Below are 27,808 nucleotides of genomic sequence, written 5' to 3'. Positions count from 1 at the left end.
TTAAAAAAAGAAGAGATTTTTATTGAACTTTCACAACGCACTTTCTCATCAGTCATTGGTGAAATGGAAAAGAAGATATATGGGACACTGAAGAAAGTGCACTTCAGTTGGTCTCGCGTCTATAACGCCATTTTTGCCACGTTTATACAGCGCATGGAAGGCATATGTGGTAATGGTCTGACTGCTTCAAGTTATAGGCCCTTGGCATTTGTAATAACACCAGGTGTTCCTAACGCACTTGAAATGAATATTGAAAAAGATAAAAACACAACGTTTGCTAACATGTTTGAAATAAAGCACAATAAGTTCATTATAAAGAAAATTATCTGCCTCGGCAATGCCATGAGGCACATATAAAAAACAAGAAACTTGGTTGTCACAGAAGAAAGAGCTACAAAACAAACTACGACTCCACAATTGACACTCCATGTGTTATCTGTCAACTTCACCTATCGATCCACCACTCATCATTCTTTGCACGTCAATTAATAGCGCCAGATACAAGGCGGAAGGCCAATTCATTTTTCCAAGTGGAAACCGAAAAAGATCTTGCAGTACACCACTGGGCACAGTCGGTGAGCTGTAGAGATTTAATACTCTTTCACCATGAACATCCCCTAAGTGAAATATAAATGGGCTTCATACAACAACATATAAAAGTTCTGACGTAATTTGCTCTTATTCGTCTTTGCCTTCTGTGGAGAAGACTTCACATGGATATGAAATGGTGTCTCATGAACGAAAAAAATGAGAGAGACCCGTCAAAGTTGTTACAACGTCAGCGGACAAATCAACGTATCAAATAAAGCAAACGAAAACGCAAGGAGATCACGCCAATGACCCCCCACTTATGATCAAGGTCAAGGTTTTCCGGGTTCCTTGATCCTTCGATAGTTGTGGAACTGCGTCACTAAAGTCGAGTGCGAAACTTTTGTCTTTGGCAGCGTATTATATCACCCTTGTACATACCCACAATAAGAAGTGGTGCTTCTTCCTATATACAATGCAATCGCCATCGCAGTAGTGCCACATTCTTTCACAAGATACCTTCATCGCGCTAACCATTGTTACTAGCGCCACACTTAAAGGCCTCCTGCGGGCACAGCGATGCGCGGCTTCGATGACAATGTGTTCTCGTTTTGCACGCGTCAGCCTATTATCTTCGGCAGCGCATTCAGTGGTGCTGTAACTGTAGCCCACGCAGAGATAGAACAGCTGCTGCACAGACAAAGAGCACTGCAGGCACCGGGAGCAAAGCCACGCCAGCGGCCATGTAGGGTCGATCGTGGGACCGCGGCTCCCAGGTTTCTTGATTCCAATCACGTTCTACCGGTTCTGCGCACAAAGAAAGGGTACACAAATCGGGATAGGTTACTTGAAGTGAGCTAAAGACTGCTCCATCACTTCGTAGGATGATAGTAGGACGTGCATCCAGACACACACGGAACATAAAGGCGGTCAATGTGCCCTCACCGCAGTCGAGCCATATTCACTGCATAGAGTTTGCGTGTTGCACTGAAACATGAAAGGAAAATGCTGACACTTGCTTTAATCTTTCGACATGGGAACGCAAGGCGCAATGCTCAGGTATTGGATCCTGCACTTAACGACACGTGAACAACAACGATGTCGAAGAGGAATACTATAATCTGACAAACGAGAATATGGTAATAATGCCTACTTAAAACAGAGTGTGCTGGAATGCGGGCAGTTATGTGTAGCTCTGCCCGCACATCACTGGCAACGCTGAAGTCATGTATATGAGAGGGCTAGAACACACTTTACCAGACGGCCGATATTTAGATGAACCGACATATCAGCTAGCACTTTCAATAACGAAGTCGAACTTCAAGTGCTCGTCGAACTGGTGCATTATCATGTTAGATAAAAAAAGATCAAGTAAAGCGGAGAGGTAAGAAGCATAAACGTGACTCTAGCTTCTTATAAAACTAACTTGTATGGTTCTTTACATACGTAAACTCATCATTCATGAGTGATAAGCGAAGGACCAGAAGGTGCAATTTAAAAGTGAACACACTGCAATTTTTTTTTCGAGATTTGGCTGTCTCCTATCTTCCAGTTAGCTAATGAACGACATATCGACAATCTTCTAATATTGCTTTGCTAACCTTGACAACTTTCTTTTGAGTTCCTTCTTCGGGATGACCACATGAGTCCTTTATATTGACAAACTAAAAAAAATTAAGTTCGCTACTACTTTTTCCCTGCTACATGCGGACGCTGGCGATACAGTCTCTCGTTACAGTTTGGTAAACAGTTATTTTCTCCCTGGATTGGCCAGCAAAAATCAAATGACAAAAAAATTGCTTTCCTGTAGAACCTGGCACACAAAAAGGACTTCAGTGCGAACACTCGGTACCTATACGATCGTCAGCAACTAATTTTCTACTAGTTCTTCATTTTATTCTCCGTGGCAGGCAAGTAGCTGGAGAATTAGTAAAAGAAATTTGCGCGAAGACGCTGAGGCCACAAACGTTTTGGCATGTTCTACATACTTCCACGATTGCTACTGCTTACATAGCAGTTATTTTTTGCTGCTACACAACAATAGTGAAAGGTGCTACGTCTAAAAGTGCCACACTACAAAGTTGACCACTCAGTACAGCTTCTCCGTTAGACTAGGCTCTTAGGAATCTGATGGTGCATAAAGGACGGTAGTTCTTTGTACCGTGAATAAAGGTGCGGTGGTAGCCTATGATACTGCGTGCGAAGCAGCATATTCTCTTTGCGTTCACACCACGTACACTCACCTTCGGGCGTTCTGACAGAGATCGATTTCCGTGTGGCCATCTCCCGACCGTCGTAGAGGTTTGCAAATGTTACAGTGCAGTTGTATTCCGTTCCCGGTTGCAGCGAGCTCAGAGTAATCGTGGACGACTTGCCGCCGTATTCGTTGCACAGAAAGTTAATTTCACTTCCTGGGCCACGCATCGTGCCGTAACATTTCTCCAAGGCACCGTTCTTAACTTCAGGCACAAAGACCTCAATTTCCACAGTCCTGGAATCGGTGGCAGTGGCGTATATCTTGAAGTCCCCTGGTGCTGTGAGGAAGAGCGAAAATCACAGGAAAGGTTGGGATAGTCTCAAAATTAGCGCCTGCTCTAGTAATCTGCATCTCTTCTAGAAGATCGAGCTTCCCTTAAACAGCTAGGGGCACAGGTATAAATCTCGAATGCTGCGAGTATTTGGTTTACTTTGTGAACATCTTGATTGTCGGAAAAAAGGATCCCACAGTGTTTATCGAGTCGCCTTCATAATATCCAACTGATATTATGAAGAGCACTGCAGGCACCGGGAGGAAACCCACGCCACCGGCCACGTAGGGTCGATCGTGCGACCCTACTTTTAATAATTTATCTCTCTGAGTGCGAAAAACTTTAGACAGAAAAATGAAACAAGTCCCAACATGTTACGAAGTGTCTCAAGGCTACCTATGCAAAATATCATCTCGCACTGTACATTTACTATTCGAAAATACAGAATTTTTAGTGCACCATTGCGCACAGCAAGTAAGCATAGGCCTGCTCTGGAGCACCACTAAGTCATAAAAGTTCTGACTGGAAAAACGAGAAGTGAGAAAGCAACCCATGGGCGAATTACTCCAGTTTACAGTGTGCCTTCCCCGATCGTCTGAAGTGTACCGAATGAATTGCACGAGCCTGGACAAAGTTGGCCATTAACTGGGCTTATTTAGTATGAGTTTTACAGCTATGCATGAAACTCTTCTCTTTTATAGCGCACCTTCGGATAAGGACTATTCCCGTGGACTTGGCGTTAAAGTTGCTTGCTCGGCTTTTCCCTCGCCCTGGCCGAAATTGGAGCTGCGTGCCGGGTCAAACTGAGTGGGGGCGCGTTGCGCACCCACGTTGTTTATGTCTTCTTTCAAGCGCTCTCTTTGATTCTAGAGTTCGCTTGGGTTCAGGAATCACAGTTTAAAACTACAGCATATTCTACCACTTGTTAAGTAAAGCAGGGAGGTCCTCTAAACTCCTTATCTTCGCGGAGTGTTTAAAATCCGGTCCTGTAGGCGCTACACTACAGAAGCGCTTGTCTCAGTTCCCGTAGTGTTCTTACGCTGTTCCCACGCCTTGACGAATCAGCTAGCCCAATGTCTAGCCCTTTTGCTAACAGGAGGCTGACTCGTTATCAGTTCCTAGAAACCATAGATAACGGGATCCCTCTTACAATGTATTATTAAAGGTGATGATCTTCGTAAAAAATTAAAACACCAACCCTTTTTGTAACATTATTGTAACTCTAATGTCACGGTACATAAGTTATTCTAATATAATTACCAGGCTATTAAAAGAAGCCAAGTGCTCCTACTTTGAGAAAGCAATCCTTATATACAAAAGCAATAGCCACTAAATCTGGGATAACATAGGATCATTTCTTCATCGGTCTTCACCAAACCGCACACTGAACGAACTTAATACAGCAACAAGGGTGGTAACGGAAGCCACTGATATCGCAAATGAATTCAATGTTTTTTTTTTCTGTCTTACACATGATCATTCACCAGATAGTATACTAGATGTATTTGCATGCTCACATGATCTTGAAAATTGCTCTTGGAATAAGGGTACTAATTTTAAGGCGCTCGCACGTTGCACAAAACATAAGAACTTCTACATCATGACGCATTTACACATTGCACTTGTGACACTGCATCTCAGTTTGAGGAAACACACATTCCACGCACATGACACAACTACAACGTTTACAAAATGAAGCCTTCAGGGTCATCAAATTTATGCAGTACTGATTTTCACTTCCTTAAAGATACCAGCATTACGTTACATACTCCAGCTCAAATTGGTTGTACTAATATACCGCAAACGATTCCATGGAATTATTTTAGATATATTTATTGTATATGCTTTTACCAACACTAAGAATACGAGATTTCCCTTTAGCAACAATTTTTTTATTCGCTCGTATAAACACTAAATATGAAATGTGTACGGCCCTGGTTACGGCCATTAAATACTATAATAAATTACAACCCCATAATAAAGCCTGCCGCACATGAAGATTCAAGAGAGATACCAAGAAATATTTAGTTACAGCAATACTGGCTACATACTCATTACTATAAACCCATCAACTTTACAAAATTTTTTACAGCTTTCAATGCTTCTGTACTTGACTAGCTTCTGTACTTGACTAATGTAAAGGCTTTAATCTCTATCTTCCATTGTCGTCTTTATATTTTTCTTTAAAATTTTTAGTCTTTATTGCATAGCATAAATTTCACTTGTACTTCGCATATTTTAAGCATATTTCTCTTTCTAATTATCTGTTGCACTAACCTCCTGTCCTTTGATATACGTCATTCCTATGTTTCCTTAACGTGTCCATTACATTTTCATTTACTGATACACAGTATCTATTTCATTTGCTTGTGTTTGACTTGAACTTCAATTATTGTAAGCACCTTTCTTGTACTTGATTATCTGGTTCATTAATTTCGTGTAATATTATGTCTGTCACTGCTACTTTGCCGTAATGTATTGATTACTATATTGTTAACTGACTAATAGGAGGTACCCCAGACAGTTTATGTAACTCCGGTACCTCCTTCTGTAGTAATGATAAATGATGGAACAAATAAACAAATGGCTTACACTTGCTCAAGTAAAGACAAAAAGAATTATGCCACCCGCTATCACGCTCTCATGGCGACCAGGCAGAATCGTTCAGTAGTTCTACTTCAAAATATCATCAGCTCAACCATTTCATTTCGCCTCCTTTCCAAGTTTCGTGCGATGAAAGTTTTTTTTTTCCTTGAAGCATCGCGCATGATAGTGGATACAATATGAAAACCTGAGATCAGTGCGGCTGCCGAACATTCGCGCCTGCAAAGGCGCTAAAGTAATTCGTATTACAAGCGTCGCTATCTTCATCGTTCCAGTGGATCCTGTTGAATAGTTCCCTAGAAATCAAGTGATCCGGAATTCGACCAGCATATGCGTGAAATAGAATGCGCTTGCGACACATGAACTGGTGCACGAAAACTGTCTCGAAACACAGTTAAAACAAACACACACTGTAAGATCGCCCAGCATCAACGAGATAAATCATAGGCTCACCGAAAGAAGGGGTACGAATTTGGGCAACCTCCGGCGAGCTTCTGAGGATGTCGTTGCCGCAGCGGGCGGTAGTCGTTACAAGGACGCAGTAGGACGTGTCGACGGTGCTCTCGAAGTGTAGGGAAGTATCAGGTGTGTTAAACTCCCGGCAGGTGGACACTTCGGCTCCAGCGTCACACGAATCGAACGTGTAGCACACTTTTACTGCGTATTCGTCGAGCACGCCCGTGTAGGCCACAGGCGGATCCCATGAAATCCGGCTCTGCGAAGGCGATTCAGGAGCCACGGTGATGTTTTTCGGTGGATCCGGATCTACAGGAAGTAGAAATGCAACATGGTTTGTGGGTTACGCGTAATCCTTTTAGCTGCAAACATTTGTTAGCACGTGTCTACTGTAATATTTTCTGCGGCAGTTAAAAAAGTGTGCGTTTGGTGCTTGTACAGCAGCGTTCACTTTAAACAGCTAGTTAATACTTCTCCATAGATTTCAAATTATGTATAGCATTACGACCCGAGGGTAATTTTTCTTGCGTGAATACGTGCCTATCACATGATTAAAGTAACTTTTCTCTGATGAACTTGAAGAAATGCTAGAATGGCGTTGCATTAACAGTTAAACATACCGCACATTAAATCAGAAACTTAGACATGGACATACTGTGGCTCCTTTGACACGCAACACGCTTTTTGACATTGTTAAAGCAATTTTTTTAACAAGGCGAATGGTTTTACTCGTATTTTAGAGCCTTTTTTGTCATTCACTGATATGCCAACAACCGAAATTGGAAATCATAAATGCGGCAACTTATGAGGCATCTCACTGCCAGCTGATATATGGCACTATAAAAAGTACAGCACGAACGAAAAATGTTCATGTTAAATAAATAACACATCACATATGTGTAACTAATACAAACGATATTGTGATCGGCAACTGAAAGTGTGATATACGAAATTCTGAAGAGCTGTGTATGTCTTAGGAATGTTTCTGGCGCCACACCAAGATTGTTACATCACTGAATCCGCGAGAGGTATTTCAGTTTACGTTCCGTCGCCAGGAACACTTATGGAAGTTTCACTGCCTGAGCTTCTCGCATTATATTCGTTACAATAGAAGCACGACAGCGCCTTCTCTTATCCGCTATAGTGGCTTAGCGGGTATGGCGTTGCGCTGCTAAGCGCGAGGTCGCGGTATCAAATCCTGGCAGCGGTGGCCGTATTTAGATGGTGGTGAAATGAAGAAACACCCGTGACCCGCGCATTTGGGGCACGTTAAGGAACTCCACGTGGTCAAAATTATACTGGAGTCGCTCATAACGACCTCATAAGACCTCATAATCCAATCCGCATAATCCATAAGACCTCATAATCCAATCGAGGTCTTGTCATGTAAAACTCCAGAACTGAATTCAATTCAGCGTAGTGTCAGGCACACATTCTCTGCTAAATATTTGCTACGCAATCTTTTTAGACATCTCTAAGGGGTGAAGTACCCTCAATAGTTTTGCACATGGCTAAAAAGCAGTAAATAAATGAAGATCAACTTTAAATCGAGTTCGCAATGGCCAAAAACATGTTACAAATAGTTCGAAAGCTCTAAGCAGAGCTACGATGGCCACTGCTTATCCACGCTTGCCCTCTAATTTTCAGTGAGCTCATTCACATGACTGTAAAAGCATTGCCAGCAACGTTACCACACAGGAGCATGCTGAGCTAGTTGTCTGCTAAAAAAATCTTGCTTAGATGAAAGGGCTATATATCCATGCAATACTGCTGCAACGGTGGATAGTTCAATGGAAAATGACTTTATTTAATAAACGGCAGAGAGATCGGCCTTAAGGGAACTGATCCAGCTTGCTACTCTGTACTTGTAAACAGGAAAAAGGACAGGAAGAGTGTCGTTTATAGACCCACATGAAACACGACAAATCAAATGCTGCCAGAAAAAGAAAACCAGAAATGGAAATTGGCAAACCATGAACAGAACGAGGCGGCGGAGGGATGCGCAAATGACACTTCCCTACACATGTCTGAGGCTGTGCCATCGCTTTCTGTTTGTTAGTCATAATCATACAATGAAACATACCCGCATCGCCTGCAAAAGCGTGCAATTCTATACAAATCAGTAACAATGAAGATCATCCTCCTGTCCAATTTCTTGTGTATTTGTGCATGTGTAACCCATTACTCCTGAAAGTGCTAGCTAACGGCCCCTAATAGACGAAGCATCGGATATTTTACCACAGACGTCGCGTAGTACGAAAGCTCAGAAGAAAGCAATTTGCCAACAAACGTCCGACTGTTACCTCATGGCAACGAAGTGCTCAAATTTGAGTCCTTCACCATGCACTGAGCGAGAACATAGGATTATTCTAGTGGCTCGAGTTTTTTTTTTCTTAGTCACAATCGTAAGACGAAACTTATAACAAAGCCAAAAACTGCAATGGAAAAAAAGAATTGTCAAGTCTTACTGTAACCTAGGAGTCATAAGTTAAAGGGAGCTGAAAGTGGTCGACAGGATGACGTGCCGCAGGTGAGATCCACACTGCGACATGCCATATTTTCGTCCAGTTTCATATTCATTTTACCGTAGGTTCTGTGTTCTTAACTAAGCCGTATGGCCTTCTTAAGAACACAACATAGATTTCCTAAATTCAGAAACATTCCTCACGATCTACGAGCACGAAAAAAGCCAGAGAAATTCGGTGACAGCTTCACTTCAACACAGAAATGGCTATTCTGGAGACAGTCAACTGCAGCCTAGCTTAGATTTCGAGCCAATCAGAGTGGACGTAGCGAACCCATGGATCAATCAGAAATGACAAAATGCTCAGTCGTACAATTGGGTGGAAAGTGACTGCGGGTAGAGCTCATGCAAGCTACTGCTATTCAAAATCCCCGCAAAGCAGGGATCAGATAATGTAAATATTATATTCATGTTCCGTTCCTTCTCCTGCAGACTGTACCAATCATATTATAACGGGATCCTAAGGGCGCACTTCTAACGTTTTCACACGGATCGGCCTGGCGTAAGCCATGGATGGTAAAGAGGAACGGAATACAGCGCAAAGAGTCGCTGCGGTATACTGGTCCAACGCACCTTCGGGGCCCCAGTGCGATAGTGTCAGTGTTGCGTTAATAGTGGCTTAGTCCTGCCCTTTCTGCTTAGGCCTAACTAAATGAAGCATTCGCTTGCACAGCAGCTACAGTGCCTCAGTGACATCAAAACAGTAATAAAAAGATCACGGCACGCAAGCCCTCGCCGGCACGCAGGTGTTGCGGCGGTATGGACACATACGCCTGCTTGGTTGCAGTTCTTTTAAAGCGAAGCTCTCTTCGTGTACCCTCTCGGACTTTGCTTACTGCAGCTGCTGCCTTGTGGAATAGCTCACACAACGACACGGCTCACAAAACGTACCGGCTTATGTCTAGCCTTATCAGCGCTGCCCGCGTACCTACAGATGCGTCTGTGGCCGGTTTCGTTGTCTACGCATTCGAGCAGTGAAAGAACAAAAGGTACTTAAATATTGTTACTGCAATAAAGAACATGCCTTCAAGTGCATATAATCTAGGACGTCTTTCGCCAGATTTCGCGCGTCTTCGCGGTAGGTTTCTTCGCGCCAAAATGGGAGCCGTGCCTGAAAATAGGGCATAAGTAAAGTGGACCGACCTTAGAGGAAATATTATAGCAAAGTGAGCTGAGACCAGAGACAACGTAATCGAGACAAGTGGTGGGGTGTCTCCGTCTTTCCGTCTTAACAGGAAGAGCGTAACCTCTATGCTGCAACACGCTGTAATCAGTTTTGTCAGGGTAAGCGCGAGGTCGCCGGATCAAATCCAGGCCGCGCCAGCCGCATTTCTATGGAGGCGAAATGTAAAAAAACAAACGCCTGTGTACCGTGCATTGGGTGCACGTTAAAGAACCACACGTGATGCAAATTCATCCGGAGTCCCTCACTACGGCGCGCCTCATAAACAGATTGTGGTTTTGGCACGTGCAAGTTCATATCTTAATTTGATTAGTTTTATCTCTTGACGTGATCAGTTACTGATAATGTAACAAAGCGCTTTACGAGAACTTCAATATATATATATATATATATATATATATATATATATATATATATATATTGCAATGTGTGCGTTCGATCTGTATAATTTCGTTTTCTTGGCACAAGCTGATTGGCGTAATACGCCGTCGTTTGAGGCTAGCGCATCGAGTTACCGTTTGCTTACTCGGCAACCCACTGGCGTGACGTCGAGCACACGGAGAGTGCACCTTCTGAAGTTGAAGGTAGGGACGGCTCTCGCCACGGACTCAGCCAGTGTAGTTTTTTTGTCGCACAGTAGCGCTCTTCTTGATCGCCTCGCCGTACGCTTAACCAAAACGTACGCTCAAGCTTCCCGGATAATGATGTCCAGAGCTTACTGACACATGTGCTTAAGCGCGTGCTTCACCTTATCTACGAGTCTGGTTTTATTTGCCAGAAGGACAAGGAAACACTAGTTAACTGACCAAATGCTGACATTTGCTGCATGTTTGAAGGTGCTACACACAGCTGTGATAACACTACCACATCAATAGCGCCCTGTCTGGCATTGTGCATTTCTTCCGACGCTGAGGAAGGAGCCTGTATGAGATGACTAATTGGGAGCCTAACTCCTTGCGCTAGACGTGTACAGAAATGCGTTTTATCTTTTGGAAATTCTAAACGCGTCTAGAAGAATCTGATAACGACACCGCCTTTTTTTAAGAAAATGAATAAGTCTATAGGAGAAGTCGGTATGCTGGGCGATGTCGGATAATCTTTCTCGCTCAAAGTGTACAATACATAATTAGGTTGGGCCAGTTCAAACAGACGAGGAGGGATACACACACCGCAATAACACATTTGTCGTACCCACACTGGAATATGGGAGCCATCCCATATATCGGTTGCACGGCGTATTCTTCGCATCCGGTGTTGCTAACTGAATTTCAAATATTATAGCTGAGATCCATTTGTAACCTAGCTTGATCAGTGTTGTTACAAACTCTACCGTAACCAACTCTAGGTATATCAAGGGAGTACATAGTGTGACAACTAAGTAGTCATTACCGCGACCCCACTTTTTCTTTCGGGAGTGTAATTTTGACCTGCAACAATCACACTCACCTTTTCCTGGTATGAAGATGCCCTGCAGGACGACGGCCGCTGACGTGCGTTCCGGTGGACCCGTGACGTGGGTGCGTACGTTCAGGCTCACATTGGAGCAGGCATCGATGTGTCCGCAGGTGACCTGGGTCCGGTCCGGGTGTATGATGGTGCCATTGCTGCAGGTTCCGACGCGGTGCGGTGTCGTGAGCCCGCCGCCAGCTGCGCCACTGCCGTCGTCCATAACCTCGATCCAGTAGTAGTCGAAGCGGCCCTCTGGCCGGTCCCACGTCGCGGTGAACGAGTCACCCGCAACGGCCACCAAGCTTAGGTTGGCCACTTCAGGGGGCACTGCGATTACGGGCGCGAAGGTTCAATTGAATCGATATGCAAGCGGTTCGTTGCATTCCTGCTTACCGGTTGGTTCTCGAATAATGCGCTCGAAATTGCCTCGAAATACCGAAGATCAGATAATGAGGTGATTTTTCTCTTGGTGACTTTTGTCACAGAGGCACGCATTTCGAAATGACTATGTAGTATCTGCTCAAGCAGTTATGCAATGAAGAATAAAGAGCCTTGTAATTTGTTTCGATGGAAGACTTGAAGAACACCATCTGAGTAGCTCGTAACAGTTGCAGTAATCGCAAAAGCCTGACGCAGCTAAGTTTTAAAGCTTAATGAATACCGATCCATTCTGATACAGCAAAACAGAAACCAGGGATCATGAAGGCGCTGTGGATTTAGTGTTGGGCTGCTAGGCTCGGGGGGGGGGGGGGGAGGGGATAAAATCCCGGCCGCAACGGCCACATTTCAATGGGGGCGACACTTAAAAACACCCGTGTACCGTGCATTGGGTGCATGTTAAAGAACCCGACATGGAAAAAATTACTCAGGAGTCCTCCACCACGCCGTACCTCGTAACCATATTGTCGTCTTGGTCGGTAAAACCAGAGAAATTAAATTTAATGCGAAAGTCAACAGCAGAATAGCGCAACTGTGACGCCCTTAGCAGAGGACCACGAGTGGCGTCATTGCTTCCGCTTCAAGGCTGGGCAAGTATCAAGCCAGCGTCCTTATCAAGCTGCGATCTCGATTCCTTGATCCTTGACCAACGGTGAGGTAAAAGCATTCAAGTCACACATGGCATTCCAGTGAGAGCGTAACAGCTGCGCTCTACAGCTGTTCAGATTCGTTTCACTGGATGGAATTTGCCGGAATTCATTACACTATAAAAATCTTCAGAGTCAACTTTGTGAAATTCTTGAAGCGGTTATGAGTTTATCGGATGGCACCCTTGAAGTCTCCCATTGGCACCGGTCGTCTTTGCTCCTTTGGTAAAAAAAAAAGTAATTAGCCTAATTGCTTGTGTAGCTACTGCACCAAGCTATATTTAGTGTAAGCCTCTGTGGTGAGAGCAATCTTGAGGAAATAACTTAAACGTTGCATCATTTAAAACCATTTCGTAAAAGGTCCTGTATATCCTAAATATAGCGAGTACAAGAAGGGCTTGAAAGAATAATGTTGCTTCGAACATTGCATGAGCCTGTCAGCCGAAAAAAAATCAATAAACAAAAATAATTGACTCGTAGATTTCACCAAAGACACCATGGGTGCCCCGTATCACCCAGATATCCGGAGAAAATTAACTGTTTAGTAATTATTTGCAACGATCCTAATTACCCCAGAAGCGTCAAGCTTTTCCCACGTATAATCCATAACAAATGGCCAATTTCCGCTCAATGTAAACTCTGTGCCACTGGCACTCCTTTCAGGACATCGTGAAACATAGCGGATCACAACCGCATGACGCTTTCCGGCACTTGTTTAGTTGTTTCTTTTTAGAAATCTCGTATTGAATTAATACTTTAGAAACTTCGGCTACACAGGAAACGTAAGTTCTATTCTGCGGGAACTTTCTTGTCCAGTATTTTTAAGCGGGAACATGACACCCATGGCAAAATTTTCTGATCGTACCGAAAAATATGTTCGCTTATAGGCAGTGCATGTTCACCTTTAAATATATGAACATACATGACATGCTTATTCGTCCGTCCACCCACAAGGGTCTCTAAAACTTTAAAAAGAATGAAGAAGACCCTTCGCTGAAGTTCAGTAGAAGTGGCATTTCGCTGCGGACCTGCATGGCGTGAATTTGATTTTGCCCGCGGCGGCTGCATTCTGACGAAAGCACAATGTAAGAAAACTCGTGAACCGTCCATTGAATGCACGTTAAGGAAACCCGGGTGGTCATAATGACGGCGTACCTCATAATCAGGTCATTGTGAAGGCCCGTAAGGCCCCAGAGTATTTTTCTTCTTTTATCGCGAGCAAGTTTACCTTCCCAAGAGCTCCACGGTACAATACACGCAACAATACAGAGTTTGGCATGTGTGGTATTTTGCTAAACGCATGCGGACTGGACGATTTGCTGGATGGGCGAAGACTGGGAAGAGAGTGGCCTACACGGCGCAGCCACCTGGTAGCGCAATGCTCAACCCGAAAAAACACAGAGCTGGTATCTAAAGAAGTGCGTTTTACTACACTGCTATATTTAGGTTTCAGCAGCTGCCTAACCGTGTTCATAATTACGTCGCTGCTGAAAAAAGGTATACCACCATCGAAGTAGAATGCACCTGGTAATTGCTGTAATAGCTGTGTTTGACTCGTTGGTCTCTGCGCCACCAAGTGGGTCCACCACGCAGGCCACAGACGTTTGCGCCCCCCTCCCCTATCCTTCATCTGCCATTGCACCCAATATGCCTGCGTTTGGCGGAATACCGAACAGAATAAAACTATAATCATCATCAGTTTCACCTGCACTACGTAAAGGTAAGTGAAAAATAGACTTACTTGGGTATTCTTTCTCCTGAAAACAGAATAAATAAAAGCGAATATCAGGATATGTTTCGCGGCGCTAAATACATCTTCGATCAGTACCCTATAAAGAAAAAAAAAAGGATGTGCACTTCACTTCGTAGAAGCACCCGCTTAACAGAAAGTAGAGCTAAATGAAATCTTGCTGTTTTCCTTGATATGCGTCACCGGACGTTTTTCTTTATTTTGCAGCATGTTAGTTATTTCTGCCAATTGAAGTGTTTTTTTACCTTATTTTTACTGTTTACCGTTTATGAAGGCTTACATTCAATGCAGTCAATTGTATTCACAAGTTTTTAACAATAGTTGTGAGAATCCTATCTATTCAGCGAGGTAAGATTTTCCACAGAAATCGCTTTCAGTATCATTGAAACATACCAAAACCATCTGCATGGTTTCCCAGGAATCTGCTAATGAGTTAACAGGTGAAGTACAACACGGAACAGCAGTGGCCCTTTCCTCTCTGAACCATTTCATTAAAATAAAACAAAATTATTTTGATCAATAGCAACGCGTCCTAAATGGAAAGCTTTTTCTTGAGGCATCTAAATGGAAAACGGTGAGTAAATCAAGGGAATCAACATGTAAGGCGTGGAAGCATCAGCAACCACTGTCTATACTGCATCTCACAAGTCGTCTGCACCGCTGCCGAAGCTACGATGGGTACACAGGCTCGTTATCCTTGCGCCGTTAAATATAGTGCCAGGCGTAACTGTCTGACTAATGACCGGATCTGAGAGTATTCTTTTTTTTTTTGGTGAATGGTACATGATCTTGGAGCATGATACGTGTGACATATTAAGACATTTGCGCAAGCACGTCGTGTGGCGCGAATTAAGAAGCCGCTGAGCAGTCAACGCCGCGCGGATGTACACTTCTCAAGGGGCATTCGGTTTTACTATTGGATAAGGAATCGTGCAGCTTCCATAGTGCTACGAACGACATGCCACATGCAGTATATATAAGTAACCTGGGGCCGAATATCCAAAGCTCTTCGTTCGTGAATACTTTTTGCCGTCGGTGGCCCTCTTTGGCTAAGAGTATGCCAGGCATCAGGGTTGGCTTGAATTTGCTTTTGCGAACAGTTCGAGCGTAAGAACATGCCGTGAATACAAGCCCTAAATCCTCTCTTATTCAAAGAGCATTCACGGACACTTTGCGCTAAACTTCGAGAGCAGCGAGCCAGAATCCTTATGATCCTAATTTGGCGACGAACTTCAAGCTTCATTGTAAAGGCTTATTTGTATCAACACTTTAGTCTGTGCCTGCTCGTGAAAAATTGATATAGGGCCCACTTGACAATAGAAGATTCTGTTTCTTTCGATCTCCAGTGTGTCAACTTATGCACGTATTACGTATGTTCATCTTAACCTTAATTAACGATTCGCTAGCCAACTAGCGTCTCGTATTTGCAGACATGGATATTAGATTATTACATTAAAATAACGAGACTTGCGCCAGTTAGGCTAAAACAAGCTACACGTCGGAAATTAATACCTCCTGCAGAACTATAGTTTGCAGATGCCCTTCATTTGGCGTCCTGCAGAGATTTAAAAGTAAAATTGATTAGGATAAATTAGTTAACCAGTAACGTTTTGTTGCGAACTCCACGCGTGAGCTACTGGGAAAGTGTACGGAAATTGTTTGTAACTGGTGTTCGTAAACCGTACCCGTAAACCCGGAACTGCATGCTTTAAATTGATAAAGCGATGTCAGTAGAATATCAAGAATATTGTGACTGTGTTTTTACACCATTTCAGGACCGTTACCAGGCGTCAGTGGGCAAATATGACACTGACGAAATAATTCTGTGGAAATCCACAAGGTGGAGAGAGGCAATTAATAAAGGGAAAATTAGACATCCACCCATTTGTAGCAATTGCTACAAAGAAAACCCATTCGGTTTCCTCGAAAGGAAAGCCTCGCAGTTGAAGAAAAATTCGTCCTGGTCTGGGACTCGATCGAACCCGGGACCACCGCTTTTCCGGGGCAGCCGCTTTACCATCTGAGCTAACCAGGCGGCTAGCAGATCGGAGAGCGAAGTCGAATTTGTCAACAACTCGAAGCAAAGGCAAGGGTTGTTGGCAAAGACAATGAGAAAGACAAGGCCACTGAGCCAGCACTTAGGCCTTACAAACGTCAACAAAAATGTAGCGAAAAATGCAATACTTATGGAGGGTGAAAGGCGCACGGAGGAAAGATATTCTATTCTAATAAGGCATGCGAAGTGCATGTACAGGCGCCGACAAAAGTGGTATACTCTATGCAGCGGGAGCCGGAGCAGCCACAGAACACCTATACAAACTTAGAGAAGAGAAACTGTGCCTTCCACAGTGCAACGGAAATATGCGTAGCGGTGGCGTCGTGAACTAAAGTATGCAACCACTGAGGGCGCTGTACAACAGGAAACGTAAACAGTATTGCCGCTTTACCTGGTGTTCTGAGGCTTTACTGGGTTTCTGGCTGCTGCGCCTCGATCGTGCTCCCGCCAGTTTGGTTGCTGTGTGGCAAACGTAGCGCCTACATTACGTTTGCCACACAGCAACCAAACTGGCGGGAGCACAATCGAGGCGCAGCAATTAGTAACCCAGTAAAGCCACAGAACACCTGGTAAAGCGGCAATACTGTTTCCGTTTTCTGTTGTACAGCGCCATCTGTGGTCGCATACTTTAGTTCACGACGCCACCGCTACGCTTATTTCCGTTGCACTGTGGAAGGTACAGTTTCCCTTCTCTAATTTGTATAGGTGTTCTGTGGCTGCTCCGGCCCCCGCTGCATGGAGTATAGCACTTTTGTCGGCGCCTGTACATATATATATATATATATATATCTATATATATATATATATATATATATATATATATATATATATATATATATATATATATATATATATATATATATATATATATATATATATATATATGTATATATAACATCCACTATAATTTCTTTCAATTAAATAATAAGTGGTGTTAGTTGCTGGATTCTTAAGGTATGCCTCATAAAAATCGGGCGGCTCAGATTCCTTTCTTCTTCTTCATACCTGTTGTTGTGAGCATAGCATTGCTGCATTCAAAGCAATATTTACTGCCTTCTCCAATCCTTTTATCACTTATTGCGTCACACTATGGCGCCAGCTCTACATCTGCACCAACACCCACCGGAGATGAAGCCGGACCAACCGCGTGTGATCGCTTTAATCAGCCGAGATACGGCAGTCGATAGAATCGACAAACGTATCGCCCGAGCCCACGCCTACACGACTCCCTCCGCCAACGTCACGAAAGAAATGCGTCTCGATGCGGAAGATCAAATCTACGTGTACGCCCGCGAAAGAGACATTCACGCCGCTGCCCGATCGCGGCTCGTGCGTATGCTGCACACGTCTCGACTTCGGTGTACCGCGACGTTATCGGAGCATACATCGCTCGACGGAATGTGACCTCGCGCGAGTTGGAAAAGAGTTGTAGAGTGCAGCAGGGGCCCCGTACGTTCCTTCGGGTGCCACGGCGTGGGATCAACACAGATGCGTGGCAACAAGGCGGTCCCACTGCACGTTCCCACGCGCTCCAGCGGTCACACAATTTTGCTAGCAAAAATAAAATAAAAAAAGAACGTGCCGAAACAACGCACATTATAGAATCTATGCGGAGCGAAACTTTTGTTTTATTTACTGGGACATTACATAGGAATTCGGTAAAAGCTGACTACCCATACAAATATTCGAAACCAACACTGCAGGTTATTCTCTTATAACTAAATAAAGTATGTTAGCTTTAACGGAAATGCTTATGCATAAAACAATAGGTACACAAGGAACTTTGTCGCACCGGCATGTCATCATTGGACAAGAAAGGCAAAGCAAAGCAGCCGGAACAAAATTACCCACGTTGTCGTCATTCTAATTATCCTGGCGTCACAGCGTTCACTAAAACCCTGGACTAAGGCTCGTTGCTGGGTAATTGCCATCCTGCGTTTATTACTTCCGCTAATGAGTGGTGTAGCAATGCCTACAGATCAGTACAGCTGCACCTATCAGAGAAGAATACATTGATGCTCAATGACGCAGAAAAAGCTTGTTGACAGTGTAAGCTGAACTTGCCACAAGAACACACCATCCCGCGGGAACTTTCTCTACTAATAAAGCAATGGACGTTACAACGGCAGTGTATTAAAAGTAATGTGATTCTTCATCTGGATACCCCATCAGGCAAGGAATTAGTTTACCGGTTCCACTTTTCGATGACAAATTATTAGTTTTGAATTAGTTTTATTGGGCGAAACTGTACCCACGAAAGCAGGCTACACTCAAAGAACAACGACAGCGGCAAACACACTCGGCGATTGTCGAAAATCCGATCAGCGGGTCAAGAGCGTCGGCTTTTATACATCAGTCGTGGAATGTTCCAGAGTAATCACTGGGACCCGCGTGTCTTCCACAAGGTTCTACACTATTCGCGTCGCGCATACATGCAATCAGATTACGCAATGTTCGGTGACAGACAGCGGATCGAACCATCGACAACATTCCAGAAACTTCCGATACATACAGGCGCGTCCTGCGCTAACATTTGTTAGGCGGCGAAGCGGGGTCGCCCGATAAAGATAAATGAGTACACGTATCAATATTACTTCCACGACAGAATGTGTAAGCTCGACTCAAAGAGGACATAGCACACGGAGACAGCGCAACTTTCAACTGTACATTTTATTTTCGCACGCATCGATAAATGTATACTGCACGAGCAGAAACAAACGAGACAAACGAGAACATTCAGTGGTACATGTCGGTGAACTGTAGACGCGTCTAAAGCATGATAAAAACACATACTGCAATAGTTACAGCAATAAACCGAGGAATCTTACGTTTTTCAGATAGCAACCTTGATGGCTTGCTCATGCACCTTTCTTCTAATTTTGCAAATTCATAGACCTGCGCAACCTCCCTTGTTATCCTGCTGAGGCCTATGAAATTGCAAAAAAAATAGAAGAACGCTGCTTGAGCTAGCCATCAGTGTCGCTATCTGAAAAAGAGGTACCATTGCTTGGTTTATTGCTGCAGCTATTAAAGTGTATGCTTTGATCATGCCTTAGACAAGTGTAGAGTTCACCGACATGCACCACTGCATGTTTTCTTTTGTCTCGTTTCTTTTCGCTCGTTCGGTATATATTTATCGATGCGTGAGAAAATAAAACGTACAGTTGAAAGTAGTGCTGTCCCTGTCTTCATTTCTTTGTACGTCTTCATTCGGTTGCGCTTACACATTCTATGATGGATTTAAACCAACTAGCTCGCCAACGAGTTTTAAACAAATTCTTTCCACGAACTGTTACAGACCAATACTAGAGTCGTCGTCGCATCTACACTAAAGTAGTTTGCGTTCAAATTTGTTTAATTGATCTTGGAGTTGTGTATGAGAAATGCGGAAAATCCTGGGGGCCCGACGTTTGTTCGTCGCAGCCACATGAAGCGAAAAGATAATTTAAAGCCAAGGATGCAAAGAGCAAAGCACTTCTTGCTTTGTTGACACGTAGAAATGAGAAGCTAAAGGGAAATGAGTGTGAACAAAAAAAGCAAGTTGCTTCCAGTGGGAGCCCTACCCACAACCTCCACATTACGCGTGCGACCTACCATTGAGCTACGGCGACGGCTGTCCTGCCGTTCACATTCTTGGACGTTTCCTACTGTTCATGTACCTGCGCAACATTTGACCCTGAAAGAATTTTGGCATTTGCAATTCTTACTGCAAATCGTACTGTTTCTTACTTCATGCAAGTATTTTTTATTATTTTATTCATGCCAGCCACCCTGCTAGGATTTTCATCGTTTGAATTGAAGCGTATAATAATAAATGAATAGAAAGAAATCTGGATAATCCAGTGGCATGATGAAAAGGCTGTTCAGAGCTATTACTTTGTAAACTACAGTGCGTAAATGACAAACCGCGTCATTTCTTCGTGATGTCAAGGATGTGAAAGGAAATGCACCTCTTCTGCCAGCCCGAAAGATTCAGCCGAAGGAGCACAACGGCTGCGGCAACGAGTATACTGCCAGTTGGCTTAAGCATATGCCCCGTTGGCTGCAATTCAATGCCACCAGCCAGTAATTTATTCAGGCCGGCATTACCAACAACCCACTGCTGCTCTTGGTCAGACGTCCACGATAGGATCTCGCTGGCCATGGATGGCCTGCAAGTGAGCGCACAGCCTCCGATCTCTTATCGGTCGCATGACAACGAATACAGCCGAATGAAGCCTGCAAACTTTTTTAGGAGAAGTATACCGTGTAGTTCTTGATATCATTCGTGCCAAGTACACTTGGTGGTTATCCGTGTATCTCGGAAAGGAGGTCTCCATTATTATGTTATATTAATTAGAACGCAGCACTACTTGGCGAAAAACAAAAGCAAACACACATTTTAGCTATCTCGCATGAAGTTAGTTCGTAATGGTGGTTCCTGAGGACCCTGTGAAGTGCCCAAACAGCTCTGCATGCTCAAGGGAGGCGATATGTCCCTTGAAAAATTTTACGTCCGATTGCGTCAGAATCACTATAATTGGCGCCGACCTGATGGGATTGCGTCAAGTCCCCAATTCTGTTGACATATAGCCAAACGTCGGAAACAGAGGAAGCTCGAGCGCATCCAAAAAAGATAAGCTGGTCACCATGATGAATAAAACGATAACATCGTTCATCGTGTCGCAATAGTTCTTACTCTCCCAACGACATTATACTCTTTGATGGGACTTCGCCTTAGAACTAACGCTTGCTTTTTTAAAGTTGAAATCGATATTCTAGTTCAATTTCGATCAACACTTTGGATCATGTTTTTCCTCAAAGGGCCACGCTATGTGAGAACCACTTTGAGAAAGCTCACATACTCGACGAGTGCCCTAGATGCAGCCGATGTTCTGGATCCAACTAATGCCTCCATTTGCCCATTGCAAATGTTCTGCGTGTTGCCCAATCTGGGATGCGTAACTGTGCAATTACAAGAAACGCGCTAACTCTCAAGTGCCGATCACCGGAAGTTACCTTAGCGACGAAAAATAATGCCACGCCCTCACTGGTTGCGGCGTTCGACTGCTACGAATGAAGACGAGGACTCGATTCCCGGTCATACCGGTTGCATCTTGCAATGAAGCTCAGTGCAAAGAACACACGTATACCATGCTTTGCGCACTCGTTCAGGAACACCACGTTGTTCAAAATAATCCGCATAACCAACTGCCGTGTCCTGCTTAGCCCGCCAGCTGCTTGAGGACGTTATACTAATAAATTTTCCCCTATACTACGCCTGCGTGCAAACCAGAACGATGAAAATCCTATGCTAGGCATCATTCTTAGGCTTATTTTGTATGTTCGGCACTTATACGCTGTTTGTGTTTTCGTTTACTCGCTTCCTGGTCATTCCACTCTGTAAGATATCCTGTACGAAGCGGTGAAATACTGGCAAGACGCATCGTGGCAACTTTTATAATTTTTTTTTCTTTGTGCAAGGCTCCTCGGTTTTCCGTCACCGTTAGACCTACAGTTCACGGGACTAGCGTTGCTGTGTACGGGTGTACGTGCAGTACAGGCCGTGACAGCTGGCGCGTTTTTTTCTCGCCAAAGCCAGCTGCATTGTTCGCCTGACTGAGCTGGCATGTTGAATTTATAGCTACCACAAGGGAGGGAGGGGGGTGGCGAAGGGGAGAGTATTTGCCACACTAAGTTGTGGAGATGACGAAATTTGACTTGTGATTTAGTCTCGGGCTGCCACCTGCAACGTCATTAGATCTGCTTCCACGTAAAGCAGAACCTAAATTTCCGCAGCGAGCACAGGTGAAGTCTTCGATAAGGCAGTAACAGGTGGAAACCCGCACGCTGCGGCTCAGGTTTAGTGGCATGTGGGATGTTTCGACGTTCTCCACAAGACTTCATATGTATAGCTTGCGTTTTCTGCATGACAGAAAGAAGTGAACGCGGATTTCACATCAGTTCGACATGATGACTGACAAAATTGTCAGGGACAACATACACAGCCGAAAGCCCGAACAAGAAGCGTTTCTCGTGTGTTAGCGCCGAAATTAACGCGGCATGAAATGAAGCCCACCTAGTCTGGCAGCTTATACTTCCCTCGGAAGAGAAATACGTATATTTTACCAAGTATGAAGGCTTCTGAAAAGCCAAGCAAAAGAGCTAAACAAAAGACTGGTGGCGAAGCCTACCGCAACCTAACGCTATCTACGTTTCGTGACGTTCCTGACTGACAGTGGTTGCTGGCAGCGATTTAACAGATTATAAGTGATGAATATTGCATTCTAATATGATCAACATGGTAACAACAGGAGCTATTCATTATTACACTGCTGTGCGCAAGCTACAAACGAGGACCTAATGGCAATGTAATGTACGGTATCTTGTGTCCTCGTTTATATGCGCGCTGCAGTATCATAGCGATTTGTTGCCAACTTGCCCATCTTTCAGTACTGTTACAAGAGCCTTTCATTTCTAAACGTTGACCAAGTGTGTAATATACCAGCAACAAACACGAGAACAAACTACGCGACGTACAACCGCCGTCCGCGCAGACACTTCGGCGCCAAATTAGGTTGTTGCAGTTTGATCTTCGTCAACTTCGCTAATTATGAAACCTGCTAAGGAAAACAAAAGGAAATAAACTTCCGATCGAGTGCACCACAAGTGCGAGGTGATTAGAAATTCCCTTTGGTGTTTCTGCAGGGCAGATGCACCTACTGCTCTTTTGTGCGAGCAACCCACCCTACGCACCAACATCGCACGTGCTAAGCTACTTGGCATGTCCTTTCCTTCGACGTTTCGCTTTCCCTTACACGCAGTAGCCAAGGCAAGAAAGGAGCACGTGAAACGCTGAACTAAACACGCTGGCGGGTGTACCAACGGCTATGTAGCCGTGTGCTTATCGCAGTCGCTGTAGATATCGCGGCGAAATATTCTGTCGACGTGAGGCGGTCGCTTTTATCTCACTTGCTCATCCGTCGGCGATGCTGGCTGCTACGAGAGGCCGTTTTCTCTGATAGTGGCAGCGTATCGCGAACAAACAATGAAACGTGCCGTTGTTGCATTTTGTGCAGGCGATGCAGCATGCGACCTACGAAAGTGCTAAAGGTCGCTAGTGCATATGCCATAAAGCCTCGTATCAAAACCGGCTCTATATAAGGCGATGTATACGTTTAGTCGTAAAACGATTTACAGTTGCAATGAGTTAGCTGCAAAATTTTCGTAAATATTCCGCGATTAGCATATTGTACCGAATTTCTATCAACCGGATGAATGAAACACGACGCTAGACATATACCTTTTAAGCTCCTTGCATTCTGCAGCTGACACCTTTCCTAGCATCTTGTTATTCACAATTGCCACTGTACGTGCAGAGGCACAGTAAACACAAACGGAGAGCAAAAAAAAAAAAAAAAACGGAACACAGATAAGCACTGATATTGCTACAGTTTTCCGCAATTATGGCAATAACCCGATCTTGATAACGAGTTGCCTTGTGAATCTGTGTAGTACTTTGTTTCAGGAAAAAAGGAAAACTAGAAGAAAAAAGAAACTCCTTCATTTTTGACATTCTATATAGCCAGACAAGCGTGAAGCAGCCTTCACCCTACATGAATTGATCGGTTGTGCATATTGTCACGTGACCTTTGAGAGCAGACACGATTGACTGCAGCGTGTCTATACGTGTAGTGGACGTCTTATAGTGACTTTAATTTGTAGTACCTTGAGATTATGAAAATATATCTACCGCTTTTTCGGTATTTACGATATAACGAGCTCAATAGCTTACACGTCTCACTCCTTACGTTCCAGTCCATAGCAATACAGAAGACAGACCTTGAATCCATACTAACGCTAAATTTGGCGCCACTACTTTGCAGCCGCGAAAATAACCACGCGCAGTGATGTACATTTCTGCGAGTCATCGCCTCTTCGTCGAGAAAACATCTTGCAGGTTTTTGAAACAGTTATTTTGTGGCCAGTTTTTCAACCTGGCGTTGTAGTATTTGACTAGAGCAATTGCTTTTGTTACGTAGGCTGCTAGTTCATTTTAGCCAGTAGTTTATTTCTTGGAAAGTAATAAGAGCACACTCAAGTAGCATTACGACTTGATATTTCGCCAGAAGTACGCGCGCTATTCATTTTTATTTGCTTTGGAGTCCAACGCGGCATATTATAGTCAAATGAACGCGCGTGTCTTTATAAACAAGATGCACAAGTGTATTTGGAAATTATTTTACAAAATTAACCGCTGGTAGTCTGTAGGCTGGTGTTTACTATTCAATTGCCTGCAAACACTTTCTCCCCTATCGCCTTTGTTCAGGCATGGACACAACCATAGCAGATGGCTAGAGCCCGCTTCAAACGCGAAGGCAGAGCTCTTTGGGCACTTCACAAGGTCCTCAGGAAAATGTTAAGCAATCCGCGAGTACCGTTGCACGATGAAGTCTCCATGTAGTTACCAGGGTAGGTATTTTCTCATTTTTAAGCACTTAATTAGGTTATGCTGGTGAAACTAGACAATAGCGCCAAGTTTACGCGAGTTGAAAGTAATTCGAGGTGGCACAAAACCTCCAAGGTTGCTAACGTAAGAAACAACAGCAAACACAGAAGGCCGTGCGAATAAGAAAGGAAAATAACGTGAAAAGAAAATCAAGGTGTTCTATATCAATCTCCATTTTGGCAAATCCGCACTGCCGGCGACTCGCACATGAACTACAACCAATAGTTCTTTTAGTTTGCTTAGTGCAATTCACGCTGCCGCAGACGAGGACCTTTCTCACCGCCTTTGCCAACTAAATGTTGTTCATAGTACCCAAGAAATGAAGTGCTTCACCTAGAGTTTTACGAAGTGGGAACGAGTTAGGCTTCAGACGAGTATAGGTGCTGCCTCAGGCCCGCAGATACAAATAACATGACGTCAACGAGAACGAAAAATGCGCATTGCATTTACTGATTATTGCATTGATTATTAGTGCTCTTGCTGCGCGGCATGTAGGGGTACGCTTCGTGGTGCTTCAGTTGCCGAGCGTCTACATCACACATCGACAAAGGCCGCTTCAGCGTGCCTCTGTACCTTTTTACGGTTTCCTGTGGCAGCCTGCGAAAGCTTGACAATTCTACGGTATCAGCATAAGCGGCACACAAAAGTACCTCCAATGTGAACAAAAATCTGATAACAAAAATGATAAATGTAGATGTACACACGTTGAATTGAAATGAAAAATATTTTTTTATACATGCCATCTTGTTATTGAGGAAGTTGAACGAACTAAATACATTCAGTACATTTGCGGCAAGGAATACAAATTCGTGCATATATTTGAGATTTGAGTGAACCACACGTTTTGAACACTTTCGACCCTGGTTTGATGTGAAACTATAAAATCGGAGCGTTGACCGCAAAGAAGAAGCCCAACTTCAGCAAGATTGACAGGCTTTTTAGGAAAGAGACATTTTAGGGATCAATGACATACGCTTCAACTTGTTTCGGCGTTGCTGGATGTTCTCACGTAGGCTGGACCGTCATCCATCTGTTGACATGTTCAGACTTCGACAACACATTACCAGTTCACTAATACTACTAGACCAAGTTTACACACATGAAGTATAACAGTGAATGTTGCATGCCCGCGCTGTTTTTGGGTCTCGATGGGACTTCCGCGTCAAAACCGGCGTTCATCGTGCTCGGTGAAGGCAAGATACGCAAAGCGTCTAATGACTTGGAAACTCGTGTCTAATACTTGAAAGCATTACTGCAGCATATTATTATATTATGCTATTATTCCAACAGTAATGGTACAGAGTATACACCGATGAATTTAAGCATTTTTTTTCGTCCTCATTTATTCTGGCAAGCGGCTGGCTCTTTCTAATAACGATATATGTCCCATCGTTCGCTACAGATTGTTTATCGGCTGTCTGCCAAGTACGTATACGTCTGCCATGCATCTGCGGTAAGCTGTTTGATTTAACAACTCGAAGTTGCATGCAGCCAAGAAGCTGCAAAATCTTTATAACCTGCGCAAAATATATGTAATACACACACAGACATAGACATACACGTTACGAATAATGTCTAATCGAAGTGTTAATCCCAAGAATAGACAACATCACCAACCATCGGCGAACTAATAAAAACAAATTTATTTTGCCACTAATGTTGCCTGCAGTTTCGGCCAGCTCATGTCTTATGTTTATTTTTATCTTAATAGCATAAAGATATACTTTTCTTCAAACAGCAACATCAGAAGCGATAACGAATAAAGCACACTCACCTTGACAAATCGCAGAAGAAGCAGTATAGCCACGACGGCAATCGCCACAAAAATAGAAGCGAACACGGCAGATTTCACAATCGTTCTTTTCGTCAGTCGGGTTGTTTTATGCTGTGATCCTTGTGGGGGAACTACTGATGACGCAGGGTTCAAACCACCGAACCTATTACCGGATGGTCCCGAAGGCACATACTGAACATACGGCGGCGGTGTTTCCTTCAAGTCTGGATACGGCGGGGGAAGTTCGGGGTAAACTGGTGGAATGTCCGTCGCCAGTGCAAGCTCCCGTTCTTTAGAGGTAGCCATGGTCTTTTCTGTCAGTCGATTAATTTTGCAATCCAAATGCCGGGACAGTGGGCAGTTTCGTGAGTAAGTGAAAGATGGTCTTATTTATGAGAAAGGTACAAACACAAAACGCGTGATCAGAACCGGATAAAACTTGAACAAGTGGCTAATAAGAAACTGCACCACGCCCACGCAGCTTGCCCGGATGCGGCAGAAATCCGAAACTATGGCGCTTCCAATAATGCAGAAACTCCGTGGGCAACACCGCCGAGAGGCTTCCGCAAGAAGTACAGGCGATGTAGGAAATGTGGCCACAAGGGATCACTGGCGACGAAGCAGCACACACGGTCAGGTCCCGAGAGGTTCGTCGAGCTTCGGAACACTTTGCGCGATGCGAGCAGCAACAAGGCTTTGATCAGCGCGCAACCCGAAACGAGAGCAGACGAGCGAGCAAAACAACGCGTCTGTTGCGTCTGCGCCCGCCCGCATAAGCGGCGGCTGCTGCTGCTGTTGCTGCTGCTGCGGCGCCTGGCGTAGGCAGGGGCAGGCTCGCTGGCCTCGCACCGCGAGCGGATTCCGCGGTGGTTGGGAGAGAAGGATAGTCGTAGGGTAAAGAGCGCATGCAAGGTTTCGTGATATCGCAGCGGCGAGAGCTAAACGCAACACCGGCCGGGCCGCCGCCTGCCGCCGCCGCCGCTGGACGATGTATGCGCCCACTGTGGCAAAAGCGGTAGTTTCGTCACGTCGCGCCGTCGGTTGCTTGGCGGGAACGGGAGAATCAGTGCGGATGACGGCGAACGGCCGCGGAGGATGTAACCTGGTTTTCCGGTCGGCTCTATTTATTTGCGCACGAATCTGCGGGGGCCAATTCTGGAGAATGCCTTTGCAAGTTTTTAACCCTATGCAAGATTCTTCGAGGAGTTAGCATGACTAAACGAGAGGGGGGCGGGGAGCGTAAATCAACGCAAGTCAAGCGAAAAAGGATAGACAAGACGAGAACCTGTATATGTGTTGTAGAATTTCTTTTTTGAGTTAGAAAAAGAAATGAAAGCTTCCAGCAAATTATTTATTGCTTTAAAAATCATCTTCATCGTTAAT

At 44.3% G+C, this 27,808-nt stretch overlaps 1 protein-coding gene across 1 annotated transcript; it reads right to left on the bottom strand.

The window, feature by feature from the left end:
- On the bottom strand, positions 1-27,352 carry LOC126544301 (uncharacterized). The gene is made up of 6 exons (XM_050191563.3): positions 26,426-27,352; positions 14,099-14,114; positions 11,270-11,599; positions 6,114-6,425; positions 2,772-3,062; positions 1-1,335 (listed from the first exon to the last, which is right to left on the bottom strand). The coding sequence occupies exons 1-6, from the start codon at positions 26,729-26,731 to the stop codon at positions 1,175-1,177; spliced, it is 1,416 nt and encodes a 471-aa protein (XP_050047520.1). The 5' UTR covers positions 26,732-27,352; the 3' UTR covers positions 1-1,174.
- Between the last annotated feature and the right edge of the window lie 456 nt (positions 27,353-27,808).

This window comes from Dermacentor andersoni, chromosome 10 (assembly GCF_023375885.2).
Source record: "Dermacentor andersoni chromosome 10, qqDerAnde1_hic_scaffold, whole genome shotgun sequence".
Lineage (NCBI taxonomy): Eukaryota > Metazoa > Arthropoda > Arachnida > Ixodida > Ixodidae > Dermacentor > Dermacentor andersoni.
Note: the sequence above shows the minus strand (reverse complement) of the source record. Positions and strands in the feature narration are given on the sequence as shown.